At 33.3% G+C, this 24,145-nt stretch overlaps 1 protein-coding gene across 3 annotated transcripts; it reads left to right on the top strand.

Annotated features, from left to right (window-relative positions):
- Positions 1-1,004: 1,004 nt before the first annotated feature.
- LOC125051633 (C2 domain-containing protein 5) lies at positions 1,005-23,841 on the top strand. 3 transcript variants are annotated; one of them, XM_047652105.1, is made up of 22 exons: positions 1,005-1,592; positions 2,641-2,800; positions 3,544-3,684; positions 4,608-4,768; positions 6,384-6,495; positions 7,149-7,215; positions 9,598-9,794; positions 10,727-10,873; positions 11,575-11,734; positions 12,573-12,661; positions 13,439-13,562; positions 13,923-14,014; positions 14,625-14,743; positions 15,670-15,795; positions 16,319-16,409; positions 16,807-16,919; positions 17,359-17,466; positions 18,345-18,485; positions 19,356-19,523; positions 20,589-20,741; positions 22,062-22,166; positions 22,584-23,841. In XM_047652105.1, the coding sequence occupies exons 1-22, from the start codon at positions 1,413-1,415 to the stop codon at positions 22,632-22,634; spliced, it is 2,805 nt and encodes a 934-aa protein (XP_047508061.1). In that variant the 5' UTR covers positions 1,005-1,412; the 3' UTR covers positions 22,635-23,841. The 3 variants fall into 3 exon arrangements, with proteins under 3 accessions (XP_047508061.1, XP_047508060.1, XP_047508059.1); XM_047652104.1 differs by having other exon boundaries at positions 9,472-9,794; XM_047652103.1 differs by having other exon boundaries at positions 7,516-9,794.
- The last annotated feature ends 304 nt before the right edge of the window (positions 23,842-24,145 follow it).

Below are 24,145 nucleotides of genomic sequence, written 5' to 3'. Positions count from 1 at the left end.
TTCTGTATTTTATGGTGCTTCACAAAACCTAGGGCGCACCGGTCGACTAGTCGGTGCCTAATGGAGGAGACACAATGTGCTCTTCGCTAGCGTTGGCCATGCATGGACTGAACCGAGTAACCTTGTGTCTAAGGGATATTTGAATCCTTTTATTCTGGAGGAAGTATAGGCGGGAGAGGACAAACGCGGTCAACCCGCTACATGTTTGCCGAAGGTCATGCCACTGTTGAGTGTTACTCCTAGATTTTTGCCACGGTTTGGCTTGCGCGTATAGTTGCTTATTTTTTGAGGCGCGGCTTGTTTGGAGACTCTAAACGCGGGCACCAGAGTCGCCCCTGGCGATGAGAACTGCCACGCTCTTTTCGGGTTTCATTTCTATGACCCATTGTCGAGGACTAGCTTCACATTGGGAGTGGCAAGTGAATAGTCTAGAGCTGAAACTCTTCAAAGCAATTTAGAGTGAGTTTGAAAAGACAAATATTCAGGGATACCGTAGGTATAGTAAGAAATTATTTTTTTTATAAGAAAAATGAATTTTTATTTATGAAAAAAATAAAAATGCGTTTATTCATAAGTTTATTTGTCAAGTCAAAATTCTTTCAGTATTCATTTAACCATACACATTCCGACAATTATACCATCGTACTTTTCATACCTTCTTACTTAACTTTAAAATTCCCGGGATTTTGTTAGTCAGAATAGTAAATGTTCCTCTGTATAGGATTTACGATATTTAATCTGTATTTTGTGCTGCTTTACAAAACCTAGTCTGACAATTTGGCAAAACTAAACGCTTTTCCCTCTGATTATTTTTATTAACTTGGTGAATCTTTTTATGATTTACCATTGCTTATCCCACGTAGTTTATTGCTCTAAATTAAGTAAATTTGAAATAAAATGATGTAAAGTTGACATATATAATGACATCCACAAAGGACCTTAGATAGCTAGTTTTTAATCTGTATCATGTTTACTTTTCACTCTGTGCTCTAGTCTCGGTGTGAACTGTGAAGTGAACTATGAAATCCAATGTGAATTTTGAAATGTCGTAGGATTATTTTTGTAAATGTAAACTAAAAATAAACATATTTTGTGAGATAAATAGTTTTGACACAGTTTCATAAAATAGACTTGCATGGTAATATTTTGTATTTGCGTAAAACGTATTAACTTAAAAATGTTCCTACAAGTATAGAAATTGTTTTTCCAATTTAATATTGTCTTCCGGTACCGGTATATCAGTGAATAATCTTAAAGTTAAAACTAACTAATAACTATGATATGATAATATGCTATGCCAATAGATTTTACGATATGAATATGTTATTTTTCCTCAAACAAGAATGTATGAAGTGCTAATCTGATATTAAAGAAGGTGCTAAAAGTGGTAATAAATCGTAAACGTAACAAAAATGCCTGGTAAAATTAAAGTGAAGGTTTTGGCGGGGCGAAATTTGCCTGTGATGGACAGAGCAAGTGACACAACAGATGCATTTGTTGAAATAAAATTTGGTGGAATTACACACAAAACAGATGTTTGCAGAAAATCTCTGAATCCTCATTGGAACAGCACTGAATGGTACAGATTTGAGGTATGTTTATAAACAGTTTATCTGAATAAAACACATCATATAGATGTTTAACAAATGATTTTAATGAGGGTATACATATATATATATATATATCTTTTTATTGATTAAAAAATATTTACCACTTAATGATTTTTTAGAAATTTCAAGATAATTACTATTAAATAATGGCTGTCCACTTTTGATAATAATTTATTCAAATTGATCCTTCCTTCCATCAGTTTGCATTATAATGCCTATTGTAGATTGGATGTAGATGGATGAAGGAATAAGAACAGAATATTTACCATCTACACCAAGTACATCCTATAGCTTTATCCTTTTTCTTTTCTTGTTTTACTGGAATTGACTGACAGTATAGAGAAATTAACTTTTCTTTAATTACAATTTATAATTTGAATCTTGTGCCCGTCTAATATTTATTGTATAGTATACAGTTATTATCTGATATAAACGATTCTTATGTAAATAATATGAACATTGTTTTTATGAAATACTAAAACACTTTGTTGGATTTTATCTTTTTAATAGAATTAAAGAATCCATCCTTATAATAGTGTCATAGGTGTAAAATATATTGTATAATTTATACCAAGCCATATTCATACTATAAATATTGACCTCTCCCTTCAGTTTTTTCTAAGTCAAAAAATAACAATCAGTAAATAGGTCAGGTAGTTTGAAATTTGAGGGGCTGAAGTTTCAAATGTTAATACATCACATTAAATATATAGGTGTAAAGCATGTTAGAAGCTTCATGTTTACACATTTTAAATGACGCTCTGGAGACTGGACCTTCCCAGATTTCGTAAAACGTAAATTTCAAGGTCACTTTTTATGCTATAATAATTTTGGCGACGAGACGCGGGCTATTTTCGATGCCGTCTGGTGCACGTCTATCTTAGATATTTACAGATTTTATTTATGTTAATAGTACAAAATCAATTTAAAAAAATTATTGTCAGGCAGAATGCTCTGGATAAGTGTCCATAATTCACAATCGGTTGCTTAAAAGATCTCTGAAAGTTGTTCTTAAAATTAATTTTGACAGGTTGACGAATCAGAGCTTCAAGATGAACCGCTCCAGCTACGCCTTATGGATCATGATACATATTCAGCTAATGATGCAATTGGCAAAGTGGTTATCAGTCTTGCACCCCTATTGGCGCGCGAGGCAATTAGTACCAACGGCGTGGCTGGGCCTCCTGGAGGTATTTTTACATATACATTATACATTATACAAACATCATTCAAATGCCTTTCACCAAGAACACTCTTAAAGATATATAAATTGTACATTAGACCACTATTAGAGTATGCCTACAGCATTTGGGACTCTTATTTCATAAAGGATATTAGTATGCTTGAAAGGGTTTAAAGAAATGCCACGAAAATGGTGAAACTTAGGAACAAATCTTATAATGAGCATCTGAAATTAGTAGGTGATTAAGAGAAAATCTCATTGAAACATATAAAATCCTCACAGGCCACTATAATGTTCCAGGAATTGAGAAGCTCTTTATTTTAAGTGAAAATACACATTTGAGTAGTTTTTTAAAACTGAAGACCACTCAATATTTAAAGAACTTTCTCCCAAACCGAGTAGTGACCGACTGGAATACGCTTCCGGAAAGTGTAATTAGTGCACCCTCTTTGAACTCTTTTAAAAATATTTTGGATAGTTTCCCCAAATCCCCAAATACGCGCGCATTATCTTATAAAGTAGCTAGTATTTATATATATACATAATAATAATCATGTTTCCTTTTGAAAACTGTTAACTTTTTATGCGAGTTATCAGCTAAACAAACGCATAGCTGCAGCCAATGCTGTACTTTATCTAGGTGACGCGTCTTTGAACCTATTTTTAATCATAAATAAAGATCTAGGCCCAATTTTTAAATAATTTTATTAAGATAGTATAAAAGATATAAGTTAATCAATTATATTATAGGTGCCGTAATGTCAGGATGGATCCCCGTATTCGATACAATGCATGGCATTCGAGGAGAACTCAACGTGATTGTAAAGGTGGAATTGTTCTCTGACTTCAATAAATATAAGACATCAAGTTGCGGTGTACAGTTCTTTCATTGTAAGTATTTTTATATATTAATAAATAATCGAATATATATATGTATTATATAATTTGAAACCTACATTGTTTTTACCGAATTAAATAGAATATAATTATTATATTATTCCTTTTCAATTACACAAGCTTTAAAAACATCTGGTTTAATGATTTTAATAATTAATTTGGCGTTACATCCGAGCGTATACTAATTTGAATGGGTGATAGTTTCCTAAATAAAGGAAAAAATTAAAATAGATTTCTACAAACAGTTTTTCACCCTAAGTCAAAATTTACAAAGATACGTCTTTAAGTCCAATGACCCCTAAGAGGCCTTCCAGCGTAGATACCAGCCTGTCACTAAAGCCTTATCCCTTATTAATACAAACTGAATCAAAAAAATCGGACTCATTTTCACTATAGCACTCTTATCTCTTTCTGTCAAATTGATGATACGAAAACACATAGACAGATGAGAGGACTTTAGTTAAAATGGTGCATCAAGACGTATTTAGTATTTTTAGTTAGTCTACAGTTAATTACATTTCTCCCAAAGCGATTGTAAAATTACGGAGCATCATATATATGTAGGGCTTGCTTTTTTACGTAATATCATACATGATAGCATACATAAGATAAATGGTTAACATAGATTTTATTTAAAGAAAACACTTTTTAACCGGAATGAAGTTAATGTATTATTATAACTTAAATTTAACCGACGTTTCGGTTTCGACGAATTTAAAGTTATGTAAAATAATTGTAAATTTATAATAATACATAACTTCAATCCGGTTAAAAAGTGTTTTCTTTAAATGTGTAAAGGTTATGTCAATAAAAGACAATACTGTAGATTTTATTGTAATTTTTACTATTGCGATTTTGCGGGTGCAACCACTACGGAATTGTGTTAGATAAATATAGTATATGTGATCTTATTTTAGGCCCAATGATACCACCGGGCTATCGAGTGTCCGCCATTCACGGATTTGTAGAGGAATTAATAGTGAATGATGATCCCGAGTACCAATGGATTGAGAAAATTCGCACCCCACGGGCTTCTAATGAGGCGAGACAGGTGGCCTTTATCAAGCTGAGTAATCAGGTAAGTTTAGCACAACTTTCGAAAGTGATGTGGTTCCTGATGCATCAAGATCGAGCTCCAATATCATATTGCAAATGACATCTGAATTGTGCTACGACAAAGTTATTATAAGTGTAAAAAGTAAAAGTAAAAAATCATTTAATCATAATGTACACTTATGACTCGTCAATAAAGAAATACATATTAATGCTTCAAATTTAACATTTACTGCCAGTTCTCAAATCAAGGGCGTAGAACGGAAGAGAAGAACAGGCAATAAACTCTCCGCGATTCTTTTTAATCGCCATTTTTTTTACACAACGTTTGTAAGGAGCTGCAACCATTACACCATTATTGATGAATGAAACTCCAATATGTTGTTGAAATAATTGTTTCAACTTTTTTCTAAGCTTAGTTTTTAAACACCCGATCTTAAAACGAATAATTAACTAAAAACTAAATATACGTGAAGACTAAGTAAAGTAATGAATAAATAATCAATTACCTGAAATAATTATATAAACAAAATTTAGAGTTTGTTATTACATGAAAGTCCCAGAAAAGAAGTTATTATAATTAAATTCCGAATTAAATTCGAAAATATTCTATCAAAAGTGCTTCTTATAAAAATTCTAATGACAAGCCAAACTTAGTCTTGTTAGTCTGTGGAAAAACGATATTCCACAGACTAACAAAGTCTCATTCTTACAATGAAATAATACGTTAGGGTGCTTACATAAAGAAACAGGTTTCCGGTACAGACAAATCTGTACGGGTCGGTACCGATCAGCGCAGGTATAATATTTCAATATAATCCTATTCACTCACTTAGAAACAGGTTGTAACTTGTCGGTGCCGACTACCTGGACCGTGCCATACGGGTTTAAGCATTTACTGGTGTAGGGTAACAATATTGCTGTTATAAGCAACCAATTAGCCACAGAAGAATATATTTTTCATTGTGATTAAAACTACTTACAAATAAAACATACTAGCCTACTGAATGAATAAAGGTCAAGGAATTTTTTTGAACATTGGCTGTGGACACCCCGATTATAAGCGGTATAGAAGACATTTCATTTTGAAATTATACCACCCAGTACCTATATTACGCATATTTTTATACTAATAAATATTATTCATTACTTACCTAATAGTGATAACGAGTCTTTCTTCAGGTGAAATTGATTGAACATGCCAGTTACACCATTTCTTAATTAAGCGATGTTCGATTAAATTTAATATGTAGTAAAATGTTTCTTGAGTCATCCTTGTATAATCATAAAACTCCTTTTCATCGTCCTTTATATCTTTTAAGAATAAATGATAATATGTTCCATATTTAGTTCTTTTTCTGTTAATATCAGATACACTAACTGTTCTTCTCTTTCTATATTTGACGTAAGTACTTTCTAAAAGTAAAAAATCTTCGTCCGACGAACTGGAGGCCATGATTGTCACTAAGGACAGATTCACCTGTTTCTTTATGCGAGTCAACACTGTACCGATCGGTACCGACCCGTACAGATTTGTCTGTACCGGAAACCTGTTTCTTTATGTAAGCACCCTAAGTTTTGACACATGACAGATTACTAACAATATAATAGAAATATTTATTTCTTTACATATATTTTAGGTACAACGGTTGGTCGGTCTGAAGGCTGCAGAATTAGGTGCCAATGCTGTAGTAGGATATCAACAGGACTTTGACTTAGAGGGCGAAGCCGGGGTCGTTGCTAGAGCTATCGGTATGTTTATATAAAAAAAATTTAAACGTTTGTTTATTTTGAGGTTTATAATTCACACGTAGTCTAGTCGACAAGTTGAAAATGGTACAAAATAGAGATACTGCTCTTAAAATTATGTGCGATAGCTCATTGGATCCGGAATGACGTCTAGAAAAATGTGCCAAAAGCGTGTATTAGCACATAAAAAATGGCAAAAGTTAAACAATTAAAGATGAAAAAAAATGGCATTTCGTTTTTTTGCTAATATTTAATAAACTATTAATATTTAAGAAATTTCAAAAAAGATTCTGAAAGAGGAGGGAATTTCCAATAAAAAACTCCTAACTCCCGGAACTCTATCTCCATTATTTATAATTTTAATTCAACGCTGAAAATAGGTCTGCGCGTGACATTTATAGGATGCGCGCGTGGCGTCAAAAGCGAGTACGGCACATTAATTAATTTATTTAAGGTACTGAATATTTATTTATTTTTAATTTGAAAAAAAAATGTTGTGTTCTGAACACTATAATTAATTTATTCCCGCTGGAAATTTCCGCCAAGAGTTCTTTTTCTTAGAATTAAGCTTAAGGTAGTTTAAACGTAGATTATGTTGAGATATACAGGCATTGTGCTGTTATGAAATAATTACTTTCACAAATGTTTGTCTTTAGGTACAGCCGTCAGCATGACACCATTGCCGTTACCAAGCCAATCTATGACAGTGCAGCTAACTCAGCAGTGAGTTGATTTCCTCATTATAAGTTACTAAAAATTTGATCTTAAAAAACATTGGGGAAGAATAAACAATCTATATAAATTATATATTGCTATTTCACACTAAAAGGTGTGTTCTATTATTTTGATAAAGTCTTAGACATAAGTCAATAAGTTGGGGGAATCTCTTATCATTATAAATTTTGATACCAATATTAATTTAAAATTAAAATTAGGTAATTGAATTCTTGTTGAATATTTTCTCATGAAACTTTCTCTGCATGGTTTGTCGTGTACTGCGCTTGTATGCAAACCCATAAACAGACAGTTAAATAAATACTTGGACATTTTAGCGACCGATGACGAAAGCGTCGCCGATCTGAGAGAATACTACCTTCATCATCAAGATGAATTGATGATGATCGTCAATATACTTAATCCTAGAACACCATCTTTGCTAGACGAACCAGATAACGATGACGATGATAAGAGCTTTGAAACTATTCGATCAACCCAAAACACGTACACGGGAAGACTATCTATATATCAAGATCTTACTGCTCATACAGGTCTTAAACATATTTCAGACGATCAATCTGAGCTAAATAAACTCCTAAACCGTCATGATTCTGATTCTGATTCATCAGGACCGATTGGAAAAATAAAAAAGATGAAAACTCACTTGTTTTCCAAACGTTTCTCCAGGCGAAAATCGTCTGGTAAACAAGATGATCAGATCTCTATTAAATCTAGTTCATCTGACACATCCCGCATATCGGATATTAAAAATGAGCTGAAAAAATTGAAAAGATTAAAAGTTAAAAGATACGATGAATATGAGGAAGAGGAGGGTATAAATATGGCATCGATTTTAGCACGTTCTGTTATTCATGCTCAGACAAGTCTCGCTAGAATATCTGAATCGCATTCTGAACACTCTCCAGGTTCGACCTTAAAGCGAATTAGTGACTCTGGACCGGTCAATTTAGCTTCAGATGAAAATACAGATGTTGAAGTAAATTGCATGGACGATTCTAAAATCCCAGAAATACATTGCGCTTCTCTGGAAAACTTATCCAATGTCGTCAGTCCACAATCGGAAAGAAAGATTTCTGATTCCTGTCCAACTTCACCGGTTGTTGTAAGAAACGAAAATCTTCTTAAACTCCCTGGAGATTCCAGTTTTTATGGGTCCGTATCATCTGCTCTCTCTGCAGAGAGTTCTGATATATATTCAAGTTCAGACGAAGAAGATGACAGTTTTAACTTAAAAACTGAAACTATCGGTTCTGTTGTTAAATCAGTTTTAAACAAAGATGTAGATCCAGAATTTGTTGCCCAAATGGAAAAAAAGCTTACAGTACTAAAGTTGGACTCTTTTGAAAGCAACGAAGACAGTCAGTCGGCCCAAGCAGTGAAATCTGAAGTTGCAGATATTCAAAACAAGCAGGACCATAATCCCGTTCTGCTTGAACCCTCAGAGGATAAAAAGTGTGTAGCCAGTACTCATAACCGGTCTTTTAAAATTCCAAATCCATTTGCACACAAGAGGCTTTGTAGTAGCTTTAGTGCACCCTCATCTCCGGTTGAGAAAAACGGCTTCATGTATCGCTCCTCAAGGCAGATAAAGCGAAAGCTTTCAAAATTATCAAAAAGTAGCATGATCAAAAGCTTGTCACATTACTCCTTGCTGCCAAAGAGAAAAGAACATAAACCATCAGTAAGTGAACCTGGTTCTTCATCTGATGTAACATCTAGAGCTCCTAGCGACACGGTGCTAGGTGCCCCATTCTTGTCTTATAATGATTTGCTTGCTCTTGATAATAGTGCAGTTAACTCTAATCGCCTATGTAAAAGTGACGATCTTGGACCCACCAAAGTTTCTATGTACATTGGTTCCGAACCAGTGTCTAGAGCGTCATTTAGTGGACCTTCCATCTCATTCAACGAACGTTTGCCTGAGCAAAGGTCATTTAAAAGGGAAAAACCTGCAATCAAACCATCGAGCTTAGTCCAAACTGCTATGGAAACAATACTAATTGATAAAGTCCAATCCCTACTATTGCCGACAAGTCCAGACTATTCGAGTGCTAATAAAAAATTCTTTAACGACGTTAATGAAAAACTAGTGGTTGAAGAAGAAAAGCTGAGAGAAAGAAAATTAACTAGACAAGACAGTGTACAATCGACAGAATCGGCGTCGCATAAAATGTCCAAATCCCTTAATTCATGCAAGTTAACACATACGCCAGTCATAAAAAACTTCCATCCCATTCTTAGCGGAGCACATTTAGAGACCATACCTTCTTTACCCGAAGGCAGTGTAGATAGAGAAAGCCTAGACGTAGAGTGTGTTACTAACAGTGCTAGCGTGTGTGGTAACTCGCATGCAGCGTGCGTTGACAGGGATAAATGTGAGAGAGAGAAACAAGATAGGGAGAAGTGCGAGAAAGAAAAGGACCGAACATCGCCGCGTCACGCGCGGCACGAGTCATATGGCGGCCGCGAACCAAACGTACAAAACGCATCAGTCAACTCCACTTCTACGCCTATGGGAATACATCGACGGTCTTCTGATTCTGATCTTAGTATAACACCAAAAGGTTAGTTTTTTAATATTAATAGTAACTAGTAAGCTTAAAGCATACCTAATCTATATGATAATTCATATTATAAAGCGACAAAGTTTGTGTGGTTATAGTGAAAACTTATAGCTACCAATATAAAGCTACGTGACTTGTGAGTGTCATATTATCCCGTTTTATATTAATCCGAAAATGGTAGTCTGATTTGCGAAGTAAGTCGGAGAAAAAACTTTCGAACGAAAACGTGTCTTACGGACGCTACCTTAAGTAATTGAGTTCTAGAAAACAGTTAAAGAGCTTGATGACGCCTAAATAAAAGTCAGCCACAGCATATGTCTAACTTTTATATTACAGACTAGCAGACCGGCCAAGCGTTGCTGTGCCTAAGTTTTTGTTATATTACATAGTAGCAAACTATTCAAGGGAAACGGTAGGAGAACACCAGTCATGGGGACCACCATGCTTTTTTGGTGGTTATGCCATTAAATTGTAGCTTATGTGAAACGTTGGTACTTTCAACACAGCGCCATCTGTTAGAATTGTGACTATCAAATAATAAACAAATATTTTGCAATAAAATAATATTGCGGGTATAAATTGAGATGTAAGCTATCCTATCTTTTAAGTTGGATCAAACTACACACGGTGTGCAAATTTGATTGATATCGGTTTGGTAGTTTAGGAGTCCATAGCGGACAAACAGCGTGATACGTAATTTATAAATATTAAGATAAAAACATGTCTGGTCGCGTTAAACCCAAAAACTACTGAAATTATAGTTTTTACCAACTTTTTATCTATAATAATTCAAAAGGATGGTTATAATTCTTCCAATAAAAATCTGTCCTTACTAGATCGCCTAATTTCTTCTAAATATACTCCCAAATATGTCGACTGTACTATTTTGAAATTTTAAATTATCCATATTAACTTATTTCGTATACTTGCAGGTGGTTCGTTAAACGCATCTCTAGGAAACACGGGTAGTGGCGGCGGTGCGATACTCAAGCCATCTATGAACAGCAATAACCTGGAAATGCTGGAGTATCCTTTTCTTACGATGTCGGAATACCCGCCCGGATTTATCGTACATATTGGTAAGGAGCAGCTTAGACTATGTAGATTCATATAATTGATTCATTACAATATAAAAAGGTTTAAAAAATTTATAAAAATGCTAAGTCTTTGAGAGTATTAAAATATGTAATAAAATAAAAATGTGTGTATAAAATATGTGTCTGTGGTAATAGATAAAATGTTGAAAAGTGAAGTTTGATTGAAAGAAATTGAATTGCTGTCTTATGTCTAGTATTTTGTTATATTTAGTATTATTATTTTTGACTAACTCTTTATTTTTTTAACACCATATAATATATAACATTTGGATGGTATGTTTATTTGAAAACACTAATTGTTTTTCTATAAAATTTGACTAAAATCGAATTAAAAATATAATTTACCTTAAAACATACGTTAGACTAAATTATTATTACATTTTTTTTAAATTTAGTTCTGCCCTTTACCCCCTAGTAATTCTTATTTTCTTTTTCCTGGCTCGATAAGGCCAATTGCCTCCTTAATTATTTATGTTACCTGATTGTAGTATATGTACTATTAATGCAACAAAAACTAATATATAATATAGGAATATGGGTTATTTTGAGAATGGTATCTTCATAAAATTTAATCAAATATGAGCCAAGTTTACTATCGAAATCATAAATCTCTGGCGCTTACTATATTAAACCAAATGTAATAATTAAATTCAAAATAAAACTTATTAAATTTACGTTTATAGGTGGGACAGTCTGCGCTCGCTCTGTGAAGTTAGTAGATGGTGGTGGGGAAAGTAGTTCTCGAGCGGGATGGTGGACTGAGCTAAGGACCGAGCTCAGAGCACATGCGCGTGCGCTGCGATGCACTGCCGTATTGGCCTATTGTGAACGAACTGCTATACGGTAATATTAACTATGTTATATGAATTTTTAAAGAGGCTAGGCAGTTGATTGAACAGCAAATTAAGCTGCGACGTATATATTATAAATCGTTTTTCGTTCTACTATTGGTCTCGAGACTTTTCTATTTTGTTGGTGTAATTAGTATTCCAATAGAACAGTGTAATTTTGATAAACTCTTATCGATATCATATAATATACATACATATCTCTAAGATATGATGTCCTATATATCTTATCTTATAGATTTATATCGCATGACGCATCTTAGTAGTAACGCGTATAACAGGGATGTCCTAGATTTGTTAGAAGAAACGATGATATCACTGATTAGATGCAATAAACCAATCACAAGCAAGCGAAACACCTTTCAATTTTGATTCCTGTCTAAACCTAAATTAATTAATCAACAGATGGCGTTGTGCATGCGTAAAACGCGGTAACATAACGACCCTATAGAAATGTATAGTGATATTTGATATTCATATTCAATGATATCCCGCGACGAATATCCCAAGCCGAGATCGCAGGATATGCTCATTCCGGCCGAACTTCGTTCTCCAAAACGGCCCGAGTTGTCAAGGCCCATCAGGCCAACAGCCAGATTCCATAAAAAAAATCGCATGTTGAAGTTCTTCTTGTAGAAGTTTTTCAAGTATTGTTCATTGTATTGTCACCCTCTCTTTGATTAATAATATAGTAATTTATTTAGGGTTTTTCGTGTGTCATTTCCGTGCATTAGGTTTTTTTAGAACAAAATCCCCATTCATCGGAAAAGAAATTGATAAACGTGATTAAAAAATTGTACTTGCTTTATAACGTTGGATGTATTTTATTACAGCGAGGACGTGTGCGTTCTATCTGTTTCTGGTACAGCGGCAGTCATCAATTTGGACTGTGATTTTAACATTGATGAGCCGAATGTGTCATGTAAGTATTGTACTAACCTTTAAAATATAACGGTTTTACTTATTAGAACTACTATAATATTATCGTATATTTACGAAACTTCATCGTCTTATTGATTAATAAAGAAACTAAAATTGGTATTATCTACCATATTGTTAGCAACTAACAAATAAAATTACATAAAAATAACATTACACGAAATTTACTACACTATATGTTTTAATTTTTAAACAAAAAATAACCACTATTTGAACAATGGTTATATCTGGTGAGAGCGACGAACTGACCCCAACCTGTTTCTGCATTAATCAATAAGACGATATAATATATACATATATACGATATATATAGCCGCGCGACCTGTTTTGCCGAATACCAGTTTATCCCTCAGTATTTCCATCACATAAGTTAGGGCTTACCTGTTTGCCCACAGCTAATCTATATTAGATTAGCTGTGGGCAAACATAAAATTCTCGTGTCACAGTTTTCGTTGCCATACTCCTCCGAAACGGCTTGACCGATTTTGATGAAATTTTTTGTGCATATCCGGTATCTATGAGAATCGGCCAACATCTATTTTTCATCCCCCTAAATGTTAGGGGTAGACCCCTAATTTTTTATTACTATATTTTTAGACAAAATTTTTAATTTCTATTTTTTTATGGTACAGCATTAAAAAAAAACCAACCCCTATTTTTTATTATAAATGATAATATACACGGCAAAACGACGTTTGCCGGATCAGCTAATAATATTCATATAAATAAATTATTAAAAATATTCCTATACAATTTTCAGTAACAAACGGCTCAAAGAATACAATAGAAGAAATTGAGGCTGAGAATTGCAGCATCGCACATGTACCTTACTCGCCCGGCACGGGTCCTTACAGGGCTGAGTTGGCCCCGTGTGGGGAATGCCGGTAGGTACCCTGACGGGGCGTAGAGGTATATTGTATGTTTAAGTTGTTCTAGAGAATATTCTCTTTCATCAGTTTAAAGATAATTGGGAATATGTGTGTTAATTGATGTTTTATGCCAGAGTTAATAACAGATTACATATTTTTATTTTTTTTATGATACAACATACAAAAATACATACAACCCTTAATTTTTTTATATTATGGAATATTATTAATTATAGCAAATAGTTATTTTTATTGAACTAAAACAATGTTTCTTAGAATGGCAAAACAACGTTTGTCGGGTCAGCTAGTGTGTATATAATATTCATATATTTTAACGAAACAATAATTATTTTTCCTGACACGAAAACATTCCAGTCGTGCCCGCGTTCCTACTGTTATACTAGCGACGTGCGCGAAACCGAACAGACTGACTTCCTACGGCAAAGCAGTGACACTCACCGCTGTTGGTATGTATATATGAAAGCCGTGACATCATAATGAGAATTTGTTTATTCATTTATAATTAGGTTTATCGATCAAAGGCTTTAATGTATTTAAAGATCGACTTTTACTTTCGTACTTTTTGTAAAACGGCATACAAATATTTGCTGATCTTGTGGATAATACAGAAACATTAGTAGGTATTAATGTGGACGCACAATTTTTTTGTATAGTGTTTATTTATTAAGTTATGGGCTTCTAATTAATTTTAAAATATTAAATATGGCGACTTAAAATGAAAATGTACGATTTTTTAACGATTTTTAAATATATAATAGGTATATATATATATATAAACCTAGAATTGTACACACTGGAAGCTAATGAAAGTCCAAAAACCAACAAAGTAAAAGAGTAGTAAGTTCCAGTAAGGGAATTTAAAATCTATTTATAAGTTCTGAAGAGTTCTGAAGTTCTGGAGGAGGCGTTTACCCGTGAAGGGGTTCCGATCGACGTTACTGAAGGAAGCTAGAATATAGAATAACCAGCAAAAGAAAAAAAATATGTTTAAAAATGTAAATGCTATATTATTATTATTATAAGAAGTTAAAGTATAAAATCCAATAAATATTATAGCGGGTAGAATACGTCGCGCTCCACCAGCCGCGGAGCCCGGTGCGAGAGATATTTCGGACCAACTACCCTTCCTAGAGTATGAACTACACAAATTGTTGCTGGCTAAGCTTAGAATGCAGGTAGGTGTGTTGTACAAACAAGTTCATGCTTTCCTTTAGAAAAGTCATCTTCAAAGGATAAGCAATCCTTTCTTAAAATGTTATTAACCTCTAGGAAATCAGCTTCTTTCCCTGCGAGTGACTAACGCCCAAACCCAATAACCTATCTCAATCCATAATCTACCATCTGAGATAGTAATCCAAATGTTGTAAAAAGTGTGCCAATAACCAATCGGATTGTAATAGCCATCTGTCGATACAAGCTATCCATGGGAGGTCGTATCGGTGTCTGTGGATAGACCTTTGTATGAAAATGACAGTTAACGAAAGCTCGATTTCAACCCTTAATTATTTTAACAGATTTTATCTTACACCAGTTTTTTAAATAATTAAAAAAACTGTTTGTTATGTTCTAAACATACACATGTATATTTTAATGTTCTTTGTACGGTTTTATTTACTTTATTTGGTTTACATTGATTATCAATTATGAGTGAAAACTCGGTAAAATGGAACGAAAAAGAGCATTTTAACCGTCGCCAAAAATGGATTGTCTTCGTAGGGTTTGGTTATTGGGACGCAGATCGATCGACTGTCACGGTCTGATCTCAGATTGTTTTCAATCTAAGATTGTGGATTAATTATTGGGTTCGGGCGTATGTCTACAGTAGACAGTAGTTTATTTATATTTTTCGATCCACATTCCTATTCCTAGTTATTCAGATGCCATGTTTAATTATATGTCGTTATTTGTTAATTAAAAATTATGTAAATTTTTAATATAGGCCCCAAAAGCCACTGGAACTTGGTAACTAGAGCCTCCTTGTTTAGCTTTAAATAACAGTCATTCTAAGTGTACCATAAGATACAGAAAAAAATCGTCTATACTCTATAATTTTTATGAAGAGAAGTAGAAACAAATTCTAGTGTTCTCTATTTTTATGCAGGGTGCAAACGCGTTATTCTCTCTGCATACACAAATAGCAATAGGCGAGCGTTGTGTCATGGCATTAGCTACTGGTACAGCTGTAAAATTAGCAGCCTTACCGCCTCCAGCACCACCAAGAATTAAGGTATTTAAAAGAACAGGTTTACAGAAATCGGATTGTTTGGTTGTTGTTTAAATATAATAAATGAAGTCTTTAAAATGGATCCATAATCGCGAGCTTGGACCTAACAATAACAATTTTGTTTGGTTTTTTAGTATTTTTTCCTTGTATACCAAAACTTTAAAAAGAGTAGCGGAGATTTGTCTTGCAAGTTCTCGTTCCCCGCTTTCGCACTTTTGATTAGGGGACTAAATGATTTAAATCTTTTCGTATCACTCTCTTATTTAATATTAAAAATCACAATCAGTAAGCGTGTTTAAGTGAATTATCATTAGTGTATCGCGCCATCTATTGGAAATGAGCGAACTATTGTGATTTGAACAAGTATTGATGTTGTTGTAGTTATCGATTTGATTAAATAAATTTTGTCCGTAGCATGAGGTAGACAAATCTGTGAAGAACTGTTCTTTTAAGGGACATGATCTTTAAGTTATATTACAAGTGTTCTTCTCAGAGCAACGCTTTTTTTATATAATAATGTTTTTAGGCTTCAGAAAAAGACAAAGATGCCATAGAGATACAGAAAGCTCTATGGGATACGTTCACTGCGAACAAGACAGCCAATGACTTTGATGTTGGTATGTATTATATATTTTTGTTTGCTCTGAACGACTACCAAAAGATTGTAAAGAACCTGTAATATCTTAGAATAGCCGTGACAGCCTGCTGATCACCTACTTGTCTACAAAAAACAAGAATTCAAAAATCCGTGTCAGAAAGTGCAACGCCACAAGTTATGAGGTTATTCAAAATGTATGACGTAACTTAGAACTATTATTTTATTTTATATTTAAAATGTGGTAAAAACTGTATTTTAGGCTGTGATTTCCCAGTTATATTAGTTGTGTAACCATAGACAAAATTAAATACTTTGTTGTCTATACATTGGAAATAGAGTTAGTTAACAATGAACCTAATCCAAAATAAAGTACGCCTGACAATTGTCACATTTTTAAACGTTAAATTCGATTTTAGCTATAAACGAGCAAACTCGCGCGGCAGTAGAAAGCGAGGCAGAGGAGCCTCCAGCTTTAGACCTGTGTGCGGACAAAGATACCTGCGTCCTGGAGTTGGATGAGGCGGAAGACGTGAGTTCAAGTTAAAATATATTAGCATTATTGTTAACTTAGAACTCATTCGGTAAGGTGACAAAATCTAAACATGACAGTCAAATGTCAAACAACAAATATTATTGCTTGACATATGACAATGACAGAATAGATTGTGTTTACTATTTGCAATACAGATAATGACATAGGATAGAAATATGACAGCGTCCTGTGCGAGCTTTTCACTCCTTTTTCTAAGATATAATTATATTCGGACGTGGATAGGAAAATATACTAAAACTACTAGATCCGTTTTAATTTTAAACCGTTCATGAATCCACTCGAACACAACAAAAAGTTATTCAAATCGGTCATTCCGTTTAGAAGGAATTACAAACATCCACACAGAAGTTATGTATAAAGATTACTGTAGGCCCTTACTGGTTCTTTTATGCTTTTGCAATACATTTTTGAACAGGTGGAGACAGCAAAGTTACTAGCATCGCGTCGTAGCAACATGCAAGTATTTACGGACCAGTTAAAACCTTCTACTGCGGTGCATGCGCTTCCTTATGCGTTTACGCAGGTATTTTTTATTTATATATTTTGTTTGGGATTGGGGACAAACACGGGTCATTTAGCCTAAAGTCCTAATTTCTGTCTATGGACAAATGCAACGCCCATCAATTTTCATTACGGTTTCGTGTAATTTTTATAATGTTTTAATCTACCTTTATTAAGCACAAGTTTCAGTCTTAATAATACTATATTTAACAGTAAGTTTTGATTTTGGTTTATGATATAAACTAAAATATATGTCGGAGAAATATCGTCACTCCATCGATATGGTCATCGGCTTAGTGAATGTCATGTGGGTAAAATGCGAGCACAAAAGACACGAATAATTATCGTAAAATATTTAATTTACATTGATTCCTTTTAACATTACAAATAACACTTGTAGCTTTAATTATAATGAGCAGCGGGTTCACGGCACCGATCTCACTTATCACCCACCGAAATCACTATCTAACCAACCATAAATCACATAGACCCAACTCGGTACAACATCTCATCACCACAATGTTCCACTGAATACTTAATCAGTACTGTCTTGCATTCCCTGAACCCACCGTCAAAAGTCAAGATGGCGTCAAGATTTGCTCTGATTTGATTTGTGGTCGTAACAATATATCCCTTAAGTAATGATTCCAAACGATGAAACAATTAAATAATAACAAAACAAACCAAATTAAACTATGTTTTTCAAATTTAATTGGAGAAATCTCAATGATTGACCAAAGCAACAATAAAAATCAACGGTCAAATAACTCAGAACATATCCTGATAATCCAAGAATTCCCTGACATACATATACACATATATATTTCTAATCGAAGAATTTCTAGTCGATAAACATTTTCAAATAATATATCAATTGATTAATTTTTAATAATGTTGCAGGTATGGCGTACTCGTGTAGGTCCAGTGGGAACTAGTGCGGAACGTCTAGTGTCATCTGCGCTAAGTGGTGCCGCGTACAAATTGCGAAGGTTGCAACCAGCTGCGCTTGCGCCGCCCACATTTCAGCTGGACTTATCTGAGGTAAGTAGATTGATATAAAAATATATGTTTCTTTTTTTTTTAGTTTTTCTCTTTAACTAGGGTTGCCTGGAAGTGATCGCTTATTAGCGATAAGGCCGCCCGTTGCATCCCTTATAATTTTTATGTATTGTGTTATTTGTGTTTCTTTTATTTTTATTGCTACGAAGTGTAAATAAATAAAAAATAAAATATATAAATATATACTTTTATAATAATATTATGAAGTTTTAATATTTCGGACGTTTTAAAATTACTGATACGGTAATGCATATTGTAGCTTTATATATACTCTGATTTTTAATTCCATATATTCTGACAGCTATCATTTTTTGACATGTCAGTGATGGTAAACCTTTTTGGTCGCGCACAATTTTTAATTTCAATACGAGTCTGAACATCTGAGTCTATACATTTTTATTGTTAGTTAATGTACCCATTTTATTAAGTGCGGTGCTCCACATTAAAAGTGGTTTAATGGCGAGTGGTAATTACGTTCCATTTCATCACAAACAGTAAAAATCGCACAACTAAAGATAACATTTTTTTTAAAAAAGGTTTACTAAACCTGGAACTAGTAGACTTTGATACATTGTTCGTGATATTGAAATATTTGTCATTTTTGTATTAGGTCACTTGAGTAAGTAAATATTTAGATTTTTTTTGTAGGTAAAACGTAAAAAATACTTAGCCTTTTTTACGTCAAGTTTGTGTTTTTTTCATAAGTCAAATTTGTCCCTTTTTCGGTGTAGAACTTTTTTTAGTAGCAACAGGTTTTTGTTACATTAAAGGGTCCCTAATCTTACACATTGTAATGCATTGTCATACTGAATAAACACATTTTAAAAAATATTAATTAATGAAAATGTTTAGGATGAAATCCAGCTTGTCGTGTCCGGTACAGCAATACCTCTACAAGACCCAAGCAAGGAGCCAGCAAACGAGAAGGAGACAACTAATGATGACGATATCTTCGCTTTAGATGAGGAGCAACTTGCCAAGACTAATACTGAGAATTATGAGGAGAAGAATAGTGGACAGGTAAGTCGAGTTAAAACGGGCCAACCATTTTGACATAAATTGAAATAATATAGGTTTATGTGACATATTTAAAAAAAAAATGTGTGCGTGTACCTACTAGGTGTACAGTGTACACACGTAAGAAGTGAAACTTCTTTATGACCAAATTTTTCGAAAAATGATCTACTATATGTAACTTTACAGAAATTGGTTAAATAAAGTTAAATTAGATAAAGTTTAACAAAAGGCTTTTATTAGCATAGAGATGAATACAAATACAATTATTTCATTTTACCTTATTACTACTATATCGTTATTTACAGTAGTGACGGTAATTTTTTTCCAACGCCGATAAAGAAGTTTGACGTTTGACTTCAAAAAGCAACATGGCGCGTAACCGAAAAACGTGACGATTTGCTACAAAATTTCTCCCATACGTCGATAAAGAAGTTTCACTTCAAAAAACTTTTATAATTCTCCGGTTATGTCATTTAAAGAACAGTGTCGGCCTAGTGGCTTCAGTGTGCGACTCTCATCCCTGAGGTCGTGGGTTCGAACACCTGTGTCTCAATAGGCTATCTATCTAAGTGCGCATTTAACACTAGCTCTTACGGTGAAGGAAAACATCGTGAGGAAACCGGCATGCATTAGATCCAGTCGATGGCGTGTGTCAGGCACAGATGCCCCATCTATTAGAAAAACAAATAATTAGGAAAGAGCTATAGAAATCAGACGCCCAGACCTAAAACGTAGCGCCGTAGGTTTTTTATGCCATTTTAACTTTATAGACATAACTTTGACGTGAAAATTTCGTAAATTATAATGTTAAATTTTTACATTGTTATAATAATTTCTTGATCTTTGAATGACTTTACTTTGTACCCTACTTGATCAAGAAAGTATTTTCGATTCTTCTCTTTCTTTTTCAAGGAGATTGCTTATAGGCAAGTAGAACGGACTTCAAAAATACTTCCTCCGCTAAAAGAATCTAGGAACGGAATAAAAAAGTGCCTTGTATTTACACATTGAGAATTTACACTCGATTTATGACTAAGCTAACATTTTTGTAAAATTTCTTTGTTTTAGAGCGGTCGCGTGTCCCTAACCACTTTAAGTCACATTAGCGGCAGTCGCATAGTACGGCGCGTGTGCGCATTAAGGCTATTATTCGTACGTGAAACAACAGGAGTACGGGAATTGGGAGGTCTTAGCGGGTTTCTTCATACTTTCACATGTGAGGTAAGTAATAACAAGTATGTTTAGTATTTTAACTAGCCTAAGCCTTATCTCTTACAGTATTATCAAAAGACTACAATATTTTTGATGTGAAACACCTATAGCCGCACGTAAAACCGATTTCTGGCGTGGCGACGCATGCCGTGTCGACGCGTCGCCTATATACGCTATATGATGGTATAGGTATGTTATCTAAAGCTGGCGGCTTCAACACATTTACACTTTGTGCTTGTGTAGTGTCTGTGAATAAGCGCGAGACGTGATGTCAAACTGAAATACATCACGAAAAGACTGTCCGTCTCTGTCGCGCTCGGTCAAGCTTATGAGTATAAAAGAGACAGTTATTGTTTTTCTTTTGCTACTGTTTATGTTGATCTTTACTGTTTTATATTATTATTATTTTATACATATTGATCTTTTTTCAAACATTACCAGGGCAATCTCGTGAAACGGTGCATAATGTTTTTAATTATTTTAAGCATCTTAATAAAAACAGTTTAATGAAAAAATGTTATATTTAATTTGACATCAGATGCGACTGGGGTTTCTAAGAGGAGTATTGAAAGAATAGTTAGTGAAGTAAAAGTGAAGTGTGTTGAGCTAGATGGAGCTTATGTCGAAAAATGAAAAATTATTTACACGAACTACTCTTTCACGTTCTTAGTCTGGCTTAGAACTTTTGGATCCACCCTCGTATGCACCTAATATTTATATGTATTTGACACATTTTTATTTATTTACAACCCACCCAACCTTACTAAAACCAGAGTGGACTAAAATGTATAGCATGGCAATAAAATCATATTTTGAAACATACTGTATGTGAAATTGCATTAGTGTGAGTACTGTGAACCCGCCAGCTTTCGATAACCGACCTATATATATATATAGTCTATATGCAGTAGTGTGTACGGTGTGTGTATTTCGAAGTCACTGATTAAACGAATTAAGTAGTCACGATTTGAAAAACATTCGAAAATTTGGTATTTAATGAAAATAAATGTTTATTCAATAAATTTATTAATTTATTTTATCATTATGACATATTTAGTTCCTATCACAATCTGTTCTTGTCTGCATATTACTTTTACAAAATAATGTCGATGTTTCACATCTGCCAGGTGTCCCGTGACGGCTCACATTTTTTTCACTCAGTATGACTTTGCTGTGGAATGGAAGCCTGGTTATTCATATCACAGGTTCTTACCTAGCTTGGAAACTAGTCTCCCAATACCTTCTCAACTGTAATCATATTGTTTGTTGCAAAAGTCCCAAACAAATCACGGAGTTTAAAATTTGTGTTAGCTGTTGTATATATTTTAGGTCCTAGCAATAGTGCGGGCGTATACGTCGGCGTTGGGCGGTAACGCACTCACGTCGTTCTACGTCACACACCTAATGTTACAGGACAACGCACATAAGAATCAGGTAAACTTCACAGACTACAAATTAAATAGAAAACCTCCTTTGTTATTTTCTGGTATAAAATAATTCAGTTTTATTAATATTTATTCCAACCACAAGTTTTAGATCCAGTATGACGTATAAAATCAAATAAATCTCTATATATTATGATTATCTAATTATCTTTTCTTTATTTTCATTTAATTAATAAAGCAAATTACTCTTTCTGAAAAACTCGGTTTAAGCTGTGATGAAATGAGACGGTTGAATTTAAACTTTAAACGGTGCGACATATTAATTAATTTTTAAATGGTTTTTAAAGTTTTATTTGGTTTTACGGGAGTACATTTTAATGAATCTTCAATTCTTTTGTAAAATACTTGAATAAGTAACATTATATACTTACATTACTTTAATACTAAATTATTTTTTATTTTTTAGGGTCAGTGTTTACTGTCTGTTGGCGGCGACGTGGTTCACATAACGTACTAATCCATGACATATCTAATCATAAGTTTTATTTTCTAATTTTAAGTTAAATTTTATGATGTAAATTTTTATTGTAGTATTTGATATTGTTTTGTACCTCGCAGTCTCCATTGGATAAATATGGATTGTTTTTATAATGTAGTTTTTTCTATCTTATATTGTATACACGATATAGTATGAATTGTCATCGAATTAAACGTCATTATCACATATCACGAAGACTTTAAAAAGCTAGTAATTTGTAAATTATTTAAAACGCCAAAGATATTTTTAACTGTATGTATTTAATATAGATTGTGTCTATTGGTGCGATGTTTATAGTTTTCTAGGAACGTACCTTACTTTTTTAATATTATTTAATCCACTTTATTTAATTATAATTTTACAAAGAATTAATTGCCCTTTTGATATATAATTTTTTGTAGTGTGTACAGTAATACTTCTACAACACTCAAGCAAGGGTATAATAAGGAGGAGACCTTTTATGATGACGATACCGACTACGCTAAAGTTTTTTCTAATTTTCAAATTAGATTTGTTTTTTGGACCACAAATTTAGGACAAACACGTGATACAAATTGACATACAAAAATTTAAAAGGCGGTGCCGTCCCTATAACATGTGGCCACGACCAGCGAAATAAACAGTGTTAATACAACAACCATAAAATTAAAAATTAAAACTAAAAAAAAATGAACCAAGAAAATAAATTATCGGTACTGTGACCTAATTCTAAAAAGTTAGTCAGTCAAGTCAAAAAGTCTAGAATGATTAATATGTACCCGTTGAATAATATTAATATAAGTAAGGAGAACCAAGATTATGAAAATGTTAACCATTGATATTCGGTATATATATTATTACATTTTTTATTGCGCTCTCTATTATTTTATCTAAAACGTTTTCGACACGTCCGCGTTGATGACAATACATACTAGACCATGTGATTTTAAAAAGTTGCTGTGAACTACAACTGGAGTTTTTGTGAACCACAGCTTTCAATTCTAAGACTATATTTAATTAAAAGTATTTATAATCGGAACATTTAACTAATACAGAACACTTGATCGAAACCGTCTTGAATAAAATTATTATTTATAAATAAACGATATGGATAATAATCTATTAAAATGTTTTCCTACGTACAAATGCTTTATTCTAGATATAGTGCTGCTAATACAGTTGTAAACGAATTTGACTTGACTAATAGTAAATAAATTAATTAGTCCTATCAAAGGTGAAAAATATTGGCTGGATATTATTCATAAATATGTTTTGTCTTTTTCACTCTCGTGTCACTACTAATAAATAAATGTGACAAAACATTTTTAAATCCAAACCAATACTGCTCGTGTTTTAACTGACATTATTAACTTCGGACGTTTAATAAGTATAGTTATATATTATAGGCCGAATTCAGAATATACTTTTGATTGTCAAATGTTTGTATCAGAATTAATTTCGTGTACCTACAACTGATTGTCTAGTTTCGTGTACATCTGAATTAGCACAGT

This window comes from Pieris napi, chromosome 8 (assembly GCF_905475465.1).
Source record: "Pieris napi chromosome 8, ilPieNapi1.2, whole genome shotgun sequence".
Lineage (NCBI taxonomy): Eukaryota > Metazoa > Arthropoda > Insecta > Lepidoptera > Pieridae > Pieris > Pieris napi.
The sequence above is the reverse complement of the archived record's forward strand: the minus strand, read 5'-3'. Positions and strand labels throughout refer to the sequence as shown.